The following is an 18,147-nucleotide window of genomic DNA, read 5'->3' on the forward strand; positions in this document are numbered from 1 at the left end:
GCCTTTCCCAGCATCGATTGGATTTCTAGCTCAAAAGTCAGAACGTTCCAGAAAAGGATCTTTAAACATCTTCATTTTGACTGTATCCGTTTACTTCATCTGTTATACTCCTCTGAATGAAAAAATAACATTTCCGGGGCGCCTGGGGGGCTCCGTCAGTTGAGCGTCCGACTTCAGATCAGGTCATGATCTCACGGTTTGTGAGTTCGAGCCCCGCATCGGGCTCTGTGCTGACAGCTCGGAGCCTGGAGCCTGCTTCGGATTCTGTGGCTTCCTCTCTCTGCCCCTTCCCTGCTCATTCTCTCTCTCTCTCTCTCTCTCTCTCTCTCTCTCTCTAAGTATAAATAAACATTAAAAATTTAAAAAAAAAAAAAAGAAAAACTAACATTTCTTAAAGCACAGACCTTCTGGCAATGAATTCTCTCTCAGCTTCTTTTTGTTTCTGAGAAAGTCTTTATTGGCAACTTCATGTGTGAAAGCTACTTTTGCTGGGTATGGGACTCTGGACAGACGGGGCTATGTTCCCCACCGTTAGTCACCCCATTGTCCCTGGCCTGCACAGTCTCTTGTAAAATGTCTGCTGAGACCCTGCCATTGCTTCGTTGTAAGTGTCTTTTTTCTCTGACAGACTCTAGGATTTTTTTTCTTGGAAGTTTTTTTCTTTATGTTTGGTTTTCAGATGCTTGTTTGACCGATGGGTCTATGTGGTTCTTTAGTTGCTATTGCTGTTTTCTTTTCTGCCCTGTTTGAGGTTCTCTGACCTTCTTGGATTTGCAGACCGATATCTCCCTGTTCTGGGAAACTTTTCAGCCATTATCTCTTCAAATACTTTTTCCGCCCCATTCCTTCTCCTCCTCCTGGGGACTCAGATTACAAGTTGGACTTGATATAACGTTGATAGTGTTTTTAACTCGCCACAGGGATGCTCTGTTTTTTTCTTTCTGTGTTTCGGTTTGGGGAATTCCTACTGACCTGCCTTCACGCTCACTCACTCATTCCTCAGATGCCGGACCTGCTGATGAGCCCATCAAGGGAATTCTCTCTGATACCAGGTTCATTTTATTTCTAGCATTTCTCTCTAGCTTTCTTACAGCTTCGCATCTCTGCTACAAGGCTCTGTGGGTGTAGATTATCTGCTTTCCCACCTAGACCCCTTGTCGTGATCATCTCCTCGAAGTCCCTGCATAATAGTTTCAACATCTAGGTCATCAATGAGTCTGATTCTGTTGATTGTTTTCTCTCTTGGCAACGCGTTGCTTGGGTTTTGTTGCTTCTGAGTGAAAAGTTCATAACTTCGTATCTGAATACGGAACATTCGTGGAGAGAACATCAGAGACGGAGGCAACTAGTGTTCATCTCTGGCAGTGGGTCACCCTCTCCCGCCAGCCTGTTGGTGTGGGGTTGGAGTCCATCCTGTCAGGAACCGAGCTGGGTCTGGGGTTTGTGGCCGCCGTGGTCACTTTCAGAGCACCACAGGCCTCCGCACCTGTAGCAATGGCTGCCACCACCTTGCGGTCCCAGTGGGGGCTGGTGAATCTTCCTCAGGGCGGTGTCCCATCCTGCACGCCTGAGCCGGTCTCTCTCCACGTTGTCCAGGTAGCAGACAGTTGCTGCTTGCTGTTCTATGCTGGGGGCAGAGCCTCAGCTCAGACAGGCCACACGCCTTCGGGCCGCTCCCTATGGTGGCCCAACTCTGCCCTGGGTCCGTGGGATCTTGGCTGGGAGATTCCTGCCCCTCTGTTTGGTATCATGCAGGATCCCAGGCCTGCTCTCCCAAGGGGGAAGAGTCTTTCCCCTTCCTCTGTCAGCCCTAGTGCGTCTCTCCTGTGCCCTGGCACCGACAGGCTGTGCCGTCCCTCCCTCGGCCGCTGAGGGTGTTTGCTCCCCAGGAGGGGAGGGTCTGGGAAAGCGGGAAGGGCTGTGGTCTGTTCCTCGCCATCAGCCACTCTTCCTGCAGGGGTCACAGGCTGTCGATTCTTACATGAGAAGTATTCAAGAAACATGCAGTGTTTGTGCCTGGCCCCAAGGGACAGCCAGTCCCCTGCCTGCCACTAACCTTTCTCATGAGCACCCGCTGGAGCCTCGTGGGAAAAAGTGGGGAGTCACAAAACCACCGGGGTGTCTGGGGCCCCGGGAATTCCAGACTGACCTTCTAGGCTTAGTTGGTCTTTGCAGTCTGTCAGTAGTGGGTTTCTTCTCATGTCTGTTGTTCCCGTGCTCTGCCCCAGGCGGGACGGTCCTTGAAACAAGTTACTTCATTGGTTTGTGGTCTCTACTCTCTGACGGACTCCAGAAAACATAGGGCTTTGTGGTTTCTTTGGCTTTTGTCATTGTTGTTGTTTTGGGATTTTTTGTCTGTTTGTTTTACAACTTTCTACCTGCTAAGTAGAAGCAGAAGGGACTCATCTTCTGGAAACTGCATTTTAATATCCCCCGATTTCAATCTTCATTTATTAAAAAGTAATTTACTTGGGGTGCCTGGGTGGCTCAGCTGGTTAAGCATCCGACTCTTGGTTTCAGCTCAGGTCACAATCTCACAGTTTGTGGGATTCAGCCCCACGTCGAGCTCTATGCTAACAGTGCAGAGCCTGCTTGGGATGCTCTCTCTTTCTCTCTCTGTCAAAAAAAGTAATAGATAAAATTTTTTAAACGGTTAAAATAGCAAAAAAGAAAAAAAAAAACACAACAAAACAAAAAACAAAAAACAAAAACCCAAACAAGCAAACATGATTTCTATTTTACCACAATAAAAAAAGGACCAAACAGCCGACTCACGCCTGCCACGTTCCAAGTACCCTTCTAGGCACTGGGACTGCAGAGGTGAACAAAACAGACCAGATCCCTGTCCTCAGCATTTCCACCCAATGAATAAAATTAAGATGTGGCTCTGCACCATGAAAGGTGATGAACGCTCCGGGAGGCTCCAGCAGGAGGGGGGCAGGGGGGTGCTGGGAGACCAGGCCGGGTGGGGAGCCCTGCCTTCCAGGCTGGGTGGCCTGCCTGGGGGAGGAGGGGACAGCGAGGTGCTGGAGAGGCTGCGGATTGGTGCCCCGACGGCTTCTTGAGCCAGGCCGCGGTCGGAACGCGCCTTACTGGCCCCCCTCGTAGGCTGCCCCGCCAGGTGCGTCCCGGTCCCTGGAATCCCAGAAGCGAGGAGGGACGTCCCCGAGCCCCAGCCCGCCTTCCAGGGCGTGGGCGCCTGCAGGACATCCGGGAGCCCCCACAGGACCTTCCAGGGCCTTCCTGTCCTGGAGCCCGGCCGGGCGAGGACCCCCGGGGCTGCTCGGCGCCGGGGGGCATGGGGCGAAGAGCCCCGGCCGGGTCCTGCCTCGGGCCTCTGCCCGCGCGGGGGCTAATGAGCGGCTTTTCCACCCGCAGGACCTACAAAGTGCTCACTGACTGCACCAGGCACGTGGCGGACCAGCTGGGCTGCTTCTGGCCGAATGCGGCCGTGGACAGGTTCTTTGTGGCCGTCCACCGGCACTACTTCAGGAACTGCCCCGTCTCCGGCAGGGCCGTGCGGGACCCGCCCCGAAGCATCCTCTGCCCCTTCATCGCGGTGCCCATCCTGGTGACCCTGCTTGTGACGGCGCTGGTGGTCTGGAGGAGCAAGCGCCCGGAGGGCGTCGTGTAGGCCTGCGGTCGCGGGGGGGGGGGGGGGGGGAGGAGGGGGTGACAGGTGAGAGCTTTGGGCGCCCTGACGGCAGAGTAGGCCCCAGATCCCTTGTGTTGTCCCCCAGGAAGAGCTAACAGGATTTCGGAATGGCCGTGGCGCAGGCGTTAACCTGAGAGCCCCCTGGCTGGAGTTCGAAGCCACCCAGGTGGGGACCCCAGATGCCAGGAGGGAGGGGGAGCCTAATTGTCATGATTTCCGGGGAGGGTTCCGACCTCTGTCTCCCGACGTTCCAACCTCCCGCCGAACTGGGGATAAGTGGCTTGTGATTCAAAGGATGTCCTCAAGGGGGCGCCCGGGTGCTCAGTCCGACTTCAGGTCATGATCTCGCGGTTCCTGAGTTCGAGCCCCGCGTCGGGCTCTGTGCTGACAGCTCGGAGCCTGGAGCCTGCTTCGGATTCTGTGTCTCCCGCTCTCTGACCCTGCCCCGCTCCTGCTCTGGCTCTCTCTTGTCTCTCAAAAATAAACATTTTAAAAAATGAAAAAGGATGTCCTCGAATTTGGGGAGCGTCGTTATTTCGGGGTATGGACCACTGAGAGTAGAAAGGTGGAAGGAACACTAACCCCTTCGGATTCCCCTTCTTCGGTCACAGGGACCTTTGTGGGGATGATGGTGCCGAGGCGCTGTGTGCCCTGAAGATGCTCCCGTGGGCCCCTGAGGCCCCCGCCCCACCCCCACCCCAACCGCTGGCTCAGAGGACGGCTGTTCGCAGACAGGAGGAGGCCGGGTGTGTTCAGTTTTTGCTGAGGCCCCTCCTCAGAGATGCCTCCTCAGGCCCAGATACCCACTTGCATTCTGCGCCCCGGGGCTCTACTGGCCATTACACCCCAGTGCGCCCCTCCAGGCGGCTGCTGCTTTTCCGTTCACAGTTGCTTACAGCCCCCTTCCCGAAGGTTCTGAATGCCCGCAGGGAGCTTCCACAGTGTTCCTCCCTGATGTCTTCTGAGTTCAGACCTCTGAGTTCAGACCGATGGGATGTCACGCCCATCACCCCCAGACTCTGCCTCTCCCTCTGCCCTGCTGGCCAGCCTGCCCTTACACAGGGGCCCAACGCCATTACCTTCTGGAATATTCAGCATTAGCGTACCACAGGCACACGGGGTGACCCACCCCCCCACTCAGCTGAGCAGACCCGACCCTCGGCAGCCCCCTCGGGTAACTCAGACTCCCCCAGCCTCTTCCTGGGCACCTGCTGGCCCTGCAAAGGTGCTCCCATCACGGGCAGGCCCCCGGCCTGCAGAGGCGTCACAGACGGGTTCCCTGATGGGGCTTCTCTCACTTCTGCGTTGAACCACGGGCGCTCTGGCTACAGCGTGGTCGTGCCTTACAGGAAAGAAGCCCAGGCGGTCCTAACGGCAGGGCGATCGCCTCAAGAACCAACAGGGACCCCGGGGTCCACACCCCAGGGCCTCGGGGAGGGGCTGGTCAGGCTGCAGGGTTCGGTCCTCGTTTCCTCCGCCTTCACGGGTCAGAGACTTGGGGCCATGAGAGCTGGAAGGAAACGGGCAATTGTCTCTATGCATCCCTGGGTTCTCCCCGAGGACGCTGTGGCACGAGTGGTTACGGTTCAGGACCCAGGAAAGGAAGCGGGGGGGGGGGGGGGGGAGAGCTTGGGGCCGAGGGCCCAGGCTTCCGTGGGTCTCGGCCACGGGCGCCGTCTCAGGAGCGGAAGGTGGCCGGGAGTGGGAGTTGTGGGCTGGAGTCTGTCTTCATAAACGTCGTCCCCGAGAGCAAAGGTGACACGGGCCTCGGGGAAGAGGGCAGCCCCCGGCCCGACCTCGCTGGTCTTTCCTCCCGTAATTGGTTATACGTGCACCTGCCGAAGGTGCCGGCTTGGCTGGCCCACGGGGCCTGCTCCCTCCAGTGCTGCTTCCGGGGTCATTTTCAATGAAGCCCTCTCGTCCGAGGTCATACCCCTGGCGGCAGGGACCCGGGCCCCCAGCTCCCAGGCAGCCCCATCATCCGCAAGCCCCTACAGGTGGTCGGGGCCCCATGGAGCCCCAGGGCTCCACCGGGGCTGAGTGAAGAATCCTTCCAGAATCAGCTTTAGGGCCGCGGCATCTTCAAGACAAGGCCCTCCCTTGTTCCCAAGCGCTTGGCCAGCCTGAGGCGTGCGTGGGGTATGGTGTGTGGCGTGGGCGGGTGTGGCTGTGCCGGGTGCGTGGGCTCCCAAACATGGCTACCCTCAGACAGGAGTCACTCCAGTCTTACGTCGCATCGCTGAAGAGTCGCACCTGGTTCTGCTGCACGCGGCCCGGTGTCGCGGTGGGGGGGTGGGGGTCGGGGGGGTTGCATTTTCGTGGAGATGCTGCCTCGCGCCTTCTCCAGGCGGGTGCTCGCTTGTGCTGTACCAGTGGCCACAGGTCAGTAAGACTTTTCAGTTTGGATCGAGAAAAGTAACCTTTCACGGGACAGCAGGCCACTTGTTCACGTCTCAACGTGAGGCCCCTCGTGACCGTTGTCACATTCAAAGGAAGCAGACTGAGGGGCGCCCGGGTGGCTCAGTCAGTTAAGCGTCCAGCTCTTGATCTCGGCTCAGGTCCCGATCTCACGGTTTGTGAGTTCGAGGCCCCCATCGGGCTCTGGGCCGCTGGTGTGGAGCCTGCTTGGGATTCTGTCTCTCCTCTCTGCCCCTCCCCTGCTGGTGCGCGCTCTCTCTCTCTCTCAAAGTAAGTAAATATTTTTTCTAATAAAAAACTTTAAAAAGGAAAGAGACTAGAGAGAGTTGGTCTCTGAAAGTCAGAGGTTGGTGTTTTGTGGGAGACTGTTTTCAGAGCGCTTCAGTCTAACAGATCTACTCTGAAAGGTTTCACCAAGTGTGCTCAAGTTCAGGATGTGGGAGGTTCTGGAAAAACGACGGTACGCCTATTTTAAAACTTCGAAAAGCGTGTTTCCTGGCATCATGGCCGTGAAGAGACAATTACCCTGAAACTTGACAGAAAAGGCCGAGCTCGGCCTCAAGAAGCGAACCACCTTCCTCCCTGTCCCCCCGACGCCCCACCGCTCCGTGCCTCAATGTCCTCATCCATGAAATGGGGATGATGGCAACATCTCCCGCCAGGGGTACTGGGGTAACTCAGGGAGGCGTCTTAGTCCGGGTTTTCCGAGTTGCCAGGACGGGAGTTCGGGTGCAGGCGGTCGTGGTGTCGCCAGGGAGGGAAGCCTGGTAAGGAAGGTTGAGGTGGCGCAAGGCCGTGGGGGTCCCTGTGCCAGCGTGGCTGACAGGAGTCCTATCACACCTCGCGCTAAGGCCGCACTGGGTCTCAGAGCAGTCGGTGGGGCCCGGCAGTTGCCACTATGAAAATACTCTACAGACAGTGCAAACGCTAAACAGCGTTACTACTTTAAAATTACCCCACTTGGGGCGCCTGCGGGGCTCCGTGGGTTAAACGGCTGACTTCAGCTCAGGTCACGATCTCCCGGTTCATGGGTTCGAGCCCCTCATCAGGCTCCATGCTATCAGAGCCTGCTTGGGATTCTCTCTCTTCCCCTTCCCTCACTCACTCTCTCTCTGTCTCAAAATAAATAAAACTTTTAAAAAAATGAAATAAAATTAAATGACCCCAGCTAATGGAAGAGAACAGAATGACAGTTTTTATTTGGGGAGGGGGGTTATGAAACGTGTATTAAAGTGCACAAAATTGCGTTTGGACTTTAGAGACAATTTTTTTTTCTAGTTTTTTGTTGTTGTTTTATTGTTGCGAGAACGTTTAACGTAAGGTCTACCCTCTTAGCACATTTTTAAGAGTACGATTCAGTACCGTGGGCCGTAGGCAGCAGGGTTCTGGAGCGGATCAGCTGCCTCACTGAGACCTTATGCCCATGGGTTAGCGACCTCCCTTCCCCACACCCTGCTACCCAGAGCCTGGCAACCACCATTCCACCCTCTGCTTCTATGAATTTATTCTAGAGAGCTCGTGTAGGCGGATTCCCGCGGTATTTGTCTTTCTGTGACTGGCTTGTTTCATTTAGCATACTGTCTTCAGGGTTCATGCATGCTGCCTCGTGGTGCAGAATGTCCTCCGTTTTTAAAAAGCAAATAATGTGGGGCACCTGGGTGGCTCAGTCGGTTAAGCGTCTGACTTCGGCTCAGATCATGGTCTCGCGGTTTGTGAGTTTGAGCCCCACATCGGGCTCTGGGCTGACAGCTCGGAGCCTGGAGCTGCTTCAGATTCTGTGTCTCCCTCTCTCTTTGGCCCTTCCCCTCTCGAGCTCTGTCTCTCTCTCTCTCTCAAAAATAAACAAACATTAAAAAAAAATTTTTTTAAATAAGGCGAATAATGTTCCATCGTATGTGTATATCACACGTTATCTTTACATCCACTGATGGATGTTTCTGTTGTTTGCGTATCTTCGCCATTGCGGATAATTTTTAAATGTTTAGGTTTGACTTTGGAGTGCGTGTTTGTAAGTACATTTGAGTATGTAGGTGCACCTGATCTGGAAGTTTCCTTCGGGCGAAATAGGTCTGCAGTGAAGGAACCGGAGAGCGCATTCAGGTGTCCAGCTTCGTGGTCGGGTCACCACGGTCAGCAGGTGAGGCCGGGCTCGGCTGGGACGGAGGCACAGCTCTACCCGGCCAGGGCACTTTGCGTCCGCCCAGTCTGCGTTCATGGCCAAGTGTTCGCACATCAAAGGCGGAGGCCAAAAAACCAAATGCCAGCAGCTGGGTGCTAACTTTGAATGACTAAAGGCAGAATTTTTCTATTGTTAGTATGATTGAAACTTTGTTATAACTAAATAAAACAAAAGACTTTCCTATTCGTTTCTTGGGGCAAAAGAACAGATTGCCACTAACCAGACGGCTTAAACCACAGAATTTATTCTCTCGGTGTTCTGACATGGAGGGGCTGGCAGGCCCGCGCTCTGTCTGAGGGCTCTGGGGGAGGCTCCTTCCTGCCCCTTCCAGCCTCTGCTCTTCCTGGGTGGTCCTTGGCCTTAGCTTGTGGCTGTACACGCCATCAGCGGCCTTTTCGCTGCGCGTCTCTGTTTTTCCTTACAAGGAGGCCGGTCATGTTAGATTGTGCCCACTTGAACCCAGTATGACCTGGTTTTAATTGAACTAATATCTGCAAAGAGCAGGAACTGGGGGGGGGGGGGGTGGGGGGGGGGGACACCGTTCAGTCCAGTACACTCAGCAAACTCAGGAGCTGGGTGGCCCCTCGGTTCTCCCCTTTGCACAGGCTACTGCGGGGACAACTTTGGGAACTGCTCATAACCTGCCACGAAAGCTGTTTCCAGAGCCCAGCCAGTCAGGTGAGAGGACCGGGCCAGCTGTCCCAGGAGCTCCTGAGAACACGCGTTGTTCCCAAAGCCAGGGTGCGGGCCGTTGTTCCCACAGGGGAGCCCCCCCCCCCCGCCCCCGCCGCCACCGCAGCCCTGTCCTGCCGCCCCCACCCACCCTGGTCCCCCGAGGCCAGGCTCTCAGCCTGTCCTGTCCCACATCCGGGCTGTGAACGCCCCTCCAAGGGTTACCGATGAGGCAGTTGACATTTAAAGGAAAAGGAGTGTCTGAAATGCCTTGGGAGCTGTTCCTGGAACCGTCCAAAGAGGGGGGGTCGGGGGGCGTCTGAGCAGGCGCCCTTGCAGAAGGTCGCCTGCCAAGGTCACGTCGATTGACGCCAGATGCTCCAGGGCTGGTTGGCTGAGGAGCAGTGGCGCTCCTGGGCTCCCCCCTCGCCCCACCTCCCACCCCCGTCTGCAGAAGTCCACGGTTGCGGGGGGAGCTGCAGACCCCCCCACCGAGGGCCCTGCTCAGGCCCAGGGATGCCAGCCACAGGCCAGGCCCTGCGCTCTCCCTCTGCCGGCCTGTGCTCCGCCCTTTGTCAGCTCCTTCCCGGGACCACCTGGACGGTACAAAGGGGCAGGGGTAGACTGCAGCCCAGTCACCAGTGACCATCCTCCCTGTGTTCTCATCGGAGTGTCCAGCCCAGCAGGAGGGCCCGGGGGACCGGGAGGCCGGTCGGAGCGGCCACCCTTCTTCGCTCTTCTTCCACAGCCCAGGGCGGGGAAGCGCACAGAGAGAGCCTGCGCACGGCCACACGACCGGAGAGGGGTCCAGTCAGATCCCAGCCAGCCCGCGCCTGCTCTCGGTGCATCCGGTGGCCTTCCCGTACCACGTGGCGTCCCAGCAATCGTGATACGGCAGCTGGGTCCCGACTGCAGTGTTGTTACCGTTTCGGTGAGTCGCGTCATACGACCTTCCCCTGTTCGACAGGGGCCTGGGGAATGCGTTGACACGCTCACCCCACACGCTCACTTCTCACCCACGCTCACGTGCACACTTGCACACATGCACGTGCACATTCACACGCTCGCCCCAAACTCCCCCCCACGCTCACTCACGCGCAATCGCACACTCACCCACACACCACCCACGCTCACCCATATTTTCACACTCACTCCCACCCACCCCGCTCCCACTAAGCTGGCTGGGGAAGGTGACAACAGCTTTACTTCGAGAAGTCAGATGGACTCGTTTTATTTGGGTCCTGAGCCGGAGAAACGGTCCCTTCTCCAGAGCTTTGTCGTGGAAATCCTTTAGAAGAAAAAATTGGTTGGAAGTCAAACTCAAAAAAAAAAAAAAAAGTCACAAAAAACAAAACAAAACGAAAAATAAAAGAAGAAGACTCGGAAATGGACTTGGCCGAGTACAGATTGTGCCCCAGAGCTGCTAGCCCCGCAGGGTAAGAGTGCTCCCGGGACGGGGCTTCCCACAAGCCGCGAGGCAGCTCTGAGGTGCGACAGTGTCCGCACAGGCCAGTGTCCATGGACAGGACAGGACGGGGCGCCGGGAGGCGTCGGGGGGCGGGGGCTCTGGGAGGCCCGGGTCTGGGACGGGGTCCCTGCAGGCCGCACAGCAGCGCGGGAGGAAAGCCCAGCCGCCTGGAGACGCAATTCCCTCCGCTTCTTCCAAAGACAAAACCGCACGATCGTCACGGAGGACCAGTCAGAAACACGTACTGCAAGTCTTAAAATGTTTATTCCCAGCAATTTCCCTCCTAGGAACTTATCCCGAGGACGTAATCAGAGATGCACAAAAGGACTTCACCCGGCGTTATTTATACACGCAAACGAGTGAAAACGTCCTCAGCGCCCACGTCGGAGGGCTGCGCCATGAAATTAAATCCAGATGATGGGAGAAGGCCTTCCTAAAATTAAATACTTGGGGAATTTTTCTCACGGTATAGAGTTCATTGGAAAAGGCAGGTTGCAAAATAGGAAAGCAATTGTCTCAATTTGGGGTGTAGCGTGTACGTGTGCAGGGGTGTGGTGGGAGGTGTGTGTGAGCCCGTGGGGGTGCGGGATGAGTGCGTATGAGGGTGTGTGTGCGTGCGTACGGGGGGGAGTGTGTGTGTGTGAGTGGGGGGTGAGTGTGGGATGTGGGGTCGAGTGGGTGTGAGTGTGAGGGTATGGGGTGAGTGTGTGTAGGTGAGTATGTGAGTGCGATTATGTATGAGCAAGTGTGGAGGTGAGTGTGTGAGTGAGTGTGTGTGATGATGTGAGAATGAATATGAGCGAGTGTGGGGGTGTGGGGTGGGTGTAACCCTAAGCAGCTTCTTCGTCTCTGATCATTTCACCAACTTGGAAAAGATGGCCTCGGGCGGATCGTCGGATGGTGTTGCAGCTGTCTGGGGAGCAGGGGGGAACCTGCATGTGGGGGGGGGGAGCAGGGGGGAGCAGACCGTTGGGGAAACCAGGCAGCGGTCTGGGGGCTCTCTGAGAGAGGGAGCGCGAAGAGGCCTTAGGATGCTTTTCCTTCTTCCGAAAATACAACTGCCCTTTGGTTCCACGTAGAACAAATTCAGGAAAGACCTACAGTGCTTTTCAAGGGTATTTTGGGAGGTGAACTTGAACCTGGCTTTGGTTTCCTCTTCACGGGACCACGCTGAGATGGGCTCACCGTCCTTAGTCGGAGCACGTAAATCTAGTCAGAACCCCAGATCGAGGGCAGCGTGAGCAGGTAGCCCTATGGCCCTCCCTGTCACCCCTCCTGTCTACCCGTCCCCCACTCCAGCCACCTTCCCTGAGCCGGGGACAGCCATCCCCTGCTCCCTGGCTCAGTGGAGTCCCTTCCCCAACACACACACTCCCGGGGGGCCTGGGCAGTTTGCCCCAGGCCGTTTTCTGGGGTGGGAGGCGGGCAGGGGGGGCAGGAGGCCAGTGGCGACGGCACGTGGCTCATCACGACCGCCCCTGCGTGCCAGCGCCTGCCCAGACCGCCCCAGGTCACAGAAGGAGGTCTCAGTGCTCTCCCTGGCACCCTCTCCTTACAAGAAACAGTCCCACGTTAAAAGAGAAAACCAAGTCGTAGCATGGAGACCACGGCACCAAAGGGCCTGGGAGCGGATCAAATCCTAGCCCTGCCTGTTAAAATCGGCAAGGCAAGGGGCTCGAGCCCTCTGGGCCTCAGTTTCCTCCCCCGTAAAGAGATGACTATAGGTACTTCAGGGAGTCCTTGCGAAGAACGCCGTCAGCACTGTGCCCACCACACGATGCGCACTTCAATTTGGCCACGACGGTGCGTGTTCACGAAGGATCGGGAACCACTGGCTGCGAGTAGCCATGAACGCACGTGCCTGGGTGCCTACTCCGTCTTGCGGCCTGGTCCCCACCTCCGTGGCACAGAGTGCAGGAGGGGAGTCCAAGAGACAAGAGTCATGATGACAACGATGGGAAACGTTCACCAGTGCCACGCGGGTGTTGCCTCCTATCCCGGGGCCCATCCCCGTCGGCGCAGAGCAGGCCTGGACCATCCACCTCGAGCTGCCGTAAGGCCCACGGACCGGGCAGCTTAACAGCCGACGTGCATTCCCTCTCAGTCCTGGAGGCTGGAAGTCCGGGGCCAGGGTCCCATCAGGGCTGGTCTCTTCTGAGGCCTCTCTCCTCGGCTGGCAGACGCCACCTTCTCCCTGTGTCCTCACGCGGCCTCCCCTCTGTGCGTGTCTGTGTCCTGATCTCTTCCCACAAGGGCACCGGTCATATGGCGTTGGGGGCCCACCCCAGTGAGCTCATTTCGCCTTAATTACGCCTTCAAAGTCCCTGTCTCCAAATACAGTCACATTCTCAGCAACTGGGGGTCAGAACTTCCACCTGTGAATGGGAGGTGGGCAGGGCACAACCTGGCCCTCATGAGAGCCCACGTCCCCCAACCACGGAACTGCCACGCGGCTGGCCCACAGCAGCCAGATGAAGCTGCAGGGAAACGAGAGCCTTGCCGTTCACCATGGGACTCAGTAGGACGAGGCAAGGTGGACATAACCCGCTTTGAGATGCACGGCACACTCCCTCTGGGGAAAGCCAGGCTGCAGGAGCGGAGGGGGGGGTCTCAGTGGCCAATGCCCGGGTTCCCAGAACCCGTGCATTCAAGGGCACTGGCAGCTGGCAACACAGACTGTTCTTTTTGTCTTGTTTTCAGAAAAATGGACGGTTCTCCTCTCCCCCGATGCCAGTGTTTCCCGCATGGTGATTTTTCTTTTCTTCTTGTTTTGGTCCAGAAATAGAACAAAGAAATGAGGGGTCCCTTGCGCGAGGAAGGACGTGATAGGATGTTAAAGGGACAGGCCTGCAGAACCAGCCTGCTGGGAGCAGGGGAAGTGGGGGGCGGGCAGCAGGCCGGGCTAGGAAGACAGTAACGAAGGAACAAAGTGTATCAAGCTGCCACCAAGGGATGCTCGTGCGACTTACCTCTGCTCTGCTAGCCTGTATCAGCACTGGGGATTATGTCCATTTTGCAGATGAGAGACTGAGGCACAGAGAGGCGACAGCTCATGTCCAGGTGTCCCCGAGTGTGGGTGCTGGAGCCAGGGTTTGAAGCCAGGGCCCTCTGACCCCCAGCCCCCCAGTCTCCCGCTCACCTGGGCTGCCTCCCCCCTCCCAGGAGAGTAGCAAAGTCAGGAATTGGGGGTTCGAGGAGGGTGAGGGCAGGGAGAGGCAGTCACCTCCAGCTGTGTATGCGTTCAGGCAGGTCACAAGCAGGTGTTTACGATTCCAGCTGTCACAAGTCCAAGTAGGCTTTTCTCTGCACGACCTCTGTCCCTTGCAGCCCAAGCCCTCCCGGGCCACCTCTGCCCCTTGCGTGGTGCCCAACACAGCAGGCTCCCGACGGATCCCTTTGGGAAACCGCCAGATGGAGACCAGCTTGGAGAGCCCCTGCCCACTGCTCTGGTCACCCCCACAGCCAACCAGGTTCAAGGACGGCTCTAGGTCTTGCCTGGGAGAAGAGAGCCGGGCGGGGGTGGAGGGGTGGCGTCCCGATGCCTCCACTCCCCTTTCCCCAGAGCTGAAGGAAGGGGCGTGGTGTCTACAAGTCTCACTGGGGCCTCAGTCCTGCCTCCCGTGCCTTCAGGAAGGCTGGGCTCCCCAGCCAGGAAGAGCCATGCTTAAACTTTGGGAACGCAAGACGACAGGCCTGAGGCAGGAACGTCTGTGTGTCCCCAGGGGGAATGCTCGGTCCCCTGTCCAGTGCCTGAGGGCCACAGACAGAGCACCGAGCAAACCTGCGCCCTCCCACAGCCCCCACTGCCCAGCTGCCTCGCTCGGCTCCCAGAGCTAATAGGCCCACCACCCCTCGTCCTTGGCCACCAAGGCGGCCAACAGGGAACCAGCCTCTCCAGCACCCTTCTTTCTTCCCAATCCCCCAAGTTTCAATTAAAAAAAAAAAAAAAAAGATTTCTAGGGATGCCTAGATGGCTCACTCTCGGTTAAGCGTCTGACTTCAGCTCAGGTCACGATCTCATGATTTGTGAGTTCAAGTCCCGCGTCCGGCTCTGTGCTGACAGCTCAGAGCCTGGAGCCTGCTTCAGATTCTGTGTCTCCCTCTCTCTCTCTCTCTCTCTCTCTCTGCCCCTTCCCGGCTTGTGCTCTCTCTGTCTCTCAAAAATAAGTTGAAAAAGGTTATAAAAAAAATTTTTTTTTAAGATTTCTTGGAGCACCTGGGTGGCTCAGTCAGTTAAGCATCTGACTCTTGATTTCAGCTCAGGTTATGATCTCAAGGTTGGTGAGTTCAAGCCCCACATGGGGCCTCTTGGGATTCTGTGTCTCCCTCTCTCTCTGCCGCTCCCCTGCTTGTGCTCTCTCTCTCTCAAAAATAAATAAACTTAAAATAAAACAATTTTTAACAAAGATTTCCAAAACTGATGCCACTATAGCAGTGAATTCCTACTGAAGGGTTTGGAAGGGGGACTTTCTTCATAGTTTCCTTCCTCGTAATTTTTAAAAGGTAACTGCTCTCTAGTTGTCAAGTCCTGGCCCCCGGGAAGGTCACCGCACACAGCTGGAAATGATTTTGTGGGTCAGGGAACAAATTGCACAGACGCCAACCCAAGCCACCGCCTGTGCCTTTCCTGCTCCTTCGCCGGCCCAGAGGACGGCGCGCTACCACCCGCTGAGTCCCGCGAGGCTCGCTGGAGGGCGGGGGGCTCTGGAAAGAAGGGGTGTGCTGCTGAGCCAGGGCCGGAACTGGCGCACAGACGTGACCCTGCACTGCAGCCCCGCTCCGGCGGCCGCTAGGGGCGCACAAGAGTCAGAGGCCGCTAGGGGGCGCCCAAGACGAAGGCCGTCCCATCCCAGAGCCACACAGCGCCCGCCACCTGCCACCCGCCCGGCTCAAGGCCAACCTTCTCTCTCACTGAGTCCACTCCCTTTCGTTTTCGCGACAGGCATGGTGACACGTACAGCACAGAATGGCCAAAGGACTTGTAGTGCTTAAAAGAGAGGCCGCACATGGTAGTACTCGAATTGAATAGTATTGAATTCATTCATTGTACTTAGTAACTCAGTGAGCTGGGACTTCAATCAGCCATTCCTCGTGGCAGGCATTTAACATGTTAGCAGTTTCCCTGATTTCTTTCTTTCTTTCTTTCTTTCTTTCTTTCTTTCTTTCTTTCTTTCTTTCTTTCTTCTTTCAGATCACACCCAACGTAGAGGCTCGAACTTACACCCCTGAGATCAAGAGTCGCATGCTCCTCCCTTGATTTCTTATTGTCATGCCAAGTGCTACTTAAAAATAACTTCTTTCAGGGCACCCAGGTGGCTCAGTCGGTTAAGCATCCAACTTCGGCTCAGGCCATGATCTTGCAGTTCATGTGTTCGAGCCCATCGGGCTCTGTGCCGACAGCTCGGAGTCTGGAGCCTGCTTCGGATCCTGTGTCTCCCGCTCTCTCTGCCCCTCCCCTGCTCGTGCTCTGTCTCTCGAAAATAAATAAGCATTAAGAAATGTTTGTAGGGGCGCCTGGGTGGCTCGGTCGGTTAAGCGTCCGACTTCGGCTCAGGTCATGATCTCACGGTCCGTGGGTTTGAGCCCCGCGTCGGGCTCTGTGCTGACGGCTCAGAGCCTGGAGCCTGTTTCAGATTCTGTGTCTCCCTCTCTCTGTGACCCTCCCCCGTTCATGCTCTGTCTCTCTCTGTCTCAAAAAAAATAAATAAACGTTAAAAAAAAAATTAAAAAAAAAAAAGAAATGTTTGTAAATACCTTGTTTTATATAGAAGTAACCTATACATTGCGGAAAATACGGGTAAACAAAAACAAAATAAGAAGCCTTAATTCTTACCATTCCGGTAATTTTCAACACACATTTTGGCATATAGTCTTCCACACTGCAATTTATACTTAGGAACATAGATGGTAGATAAACCAAAAAAAAAAAAAAAAAGGCTCATTGTGTTTTGTAAATGACCTTTCCAATCTACAAAAAAGTCCAAACGGTTACTACACACACGCACAAATGACCACACGGTCTCCACCAGCTCCTAAAGTCTGCGGTTTTGTCTCTTTTGCTTACTGCTACTTATCATTAACACTCTGATGTGCAAGGCCTTGTTTTCTTCCTTAAAACAAATGCTTAGAATTTTGGGGCGAAGGGATCCATACATGTTCTGTAAATATTGCCGGATCCATTAGGAACGTTTGCATCATGACCAGGCACCAGCACACATCACTTCCTACTTTTTCACCCTGGTTTTTGGGTTACATACATCTGATTACAGAGAAGCCAACCTTTTCCCCACGGATTCCGGCTATAGGAGGTTTCTCTGCAGGCGCTTTGCCCATTTACAGATTATTACAGTCTGTAATCGCACTCTGCTTGCACATTTTCAGGAATGTGTGTTATGCACACAATGCCTCTATTTTCTTTAGTGCTTATTGAATAGATATTCATAAATGAGTCTGTGGTTTTTCTCTGGGGAAAACTCTTACCAGATTTAGAGCTATCAGGTTACTGTTACCTTTGTAAAATGAACTGGAAAACTTCCATCTTGTTCTATGCCCTGGAGTGGTTTATAGAGCATGAGAAGTGCAGAGGAGGAAAATGGTGATATACGAATAAAGATATGAAAGACATATGACAGATACAAGTATACAAAAGACGTCCTTCCTCAAGGTGATCAGGGAAATGCAGATTAAAGCGATAATGAGATACCATTTTTAGGTACCTCATGTTGGCAAAATGTTAAGAGTTATAAAATCTAGTATGACAATATTAATGGAGATATGAATAATTGTAGGCTTTGGGGAGAACCTATTAGATTTTTCGATTTACCATGTAACTCAGCAATTCCGCTCTAAGATATATACGCTTTTCAGGAGAACTGAAAACGTATGTCCATTAAACATCTGTGCATGAATTATTATGACAGCGTTATTCATAATAGCCTAGAAGTGGAAACAACCGAATGTGCATCAGGTGATGAATGGATGAACAAATGTGGCGTCTCCACCCATGCCGTGAACGTCATTCATCCATGAAAAGGAATGGAGTACTGATACATGCTACAACGTAGGTGAATCTTAAAGAAATGCTAAGAGAAAGAAGTCAGACACAAAAGGCCACATATTAAGTGATTTCATTGACATGCAGTCTCCAGAATAGGCCAATCCACAGAGACAGAAAGTGGATCAGTGGTTGCCAGGGGCCGGGGGAAGAGGAGATGGGGGAGTGACTGCTAGCAGGTGCGGCTTTCTTTTTGGGGTGATAATGTGAATGCTCTAGAATTAGATAGTGGCGGTGGCTGCACCATATTGGGAATATACTAAAAGAAATTGAATTGGATGCTTTAAAACGGTGAGTTTTATGTCAAGTGGATTATATCTCCTGTTTTCAAAATTGCAAAAACGAAAACAAAAACAGCTAGTGGTACAATCAAAGTCACTTTGCAGTTGAGAAATCTGGCAGACACCAGCTCTGCCGGGCGGTCACGGTTAACGTCAGCGGTAAGTCGTGTTGATCACGTATCGTCACCGTGACGGGCGGAGAATGACGCTTCACCTCTCTGGTCCTCCTCCCCCAAAACTACAGCCCCTGTCTAATGGTGAGAAAAACGTCGAGCAAATTCACATGGAGGGACAGCCTGCAAAATCTATGACTGGTCCTCCTCAAAACCGTCTAGGTCATTAAAAAACGAGGAAAGCCTTGGGGCACCTGGGTGGCTCAGTCGGTTAAGCGTCTGACTTCAGCTCAGGTCACGATCTCGC

General features: G+C 54.7%; 1 protein-coding gene across 3 annotated transcripts in view; it reads left to right on the forward strand.

Moving 5' to 3' along the window:
• RAMP1 (receptor activity modifying protein 1) overlaps positions 1-10,052 on the forward strand; it is a 53,152-nt gene extending 43,100 nt beyond the window's left edge. The window contains exons 3-4 of one of the 3 annotated variants that reach the window (XM_042995832.1): positions 3,379-3,630; positions 9,673-10,047. In XM_042995832.1, the coding sequence (XP_042851766.1) occupies positions 3,379-3,630; positions 9,673-9,814 (394 nt within the window). In that variant the 3' untranslated portion in view covers positions 9,815-10,047. Of the gene's footprint in view, positions 1-3,378; positions 3,650-9,672 lie in introns of those variants that run through there. The other 2 variants (XM_042995833.1, XM_042995834.1) reach the window with 2 other exon arrangements.
• The last annotated feature ends 8,095 nt before the right edge of the window (positions 10,053-18,147 follow it).

The sequence above is a fragment of the Panthera tigris genome, chromosome C1 (assembly GCF_018350195.1).
Source record: "Panthera tigris isolate Pti1 chromosome C1, P.tigris_Pti1_mat1.1, whole genome shotgun sequence".
In the NCBI taxonomy this organism is placed as follows: domain Eukaryota; kingdom Metazoa; phylum Chordata; class Mammalia; order Carnivora; family Felidae; genus Panthera; species Panthera tigris.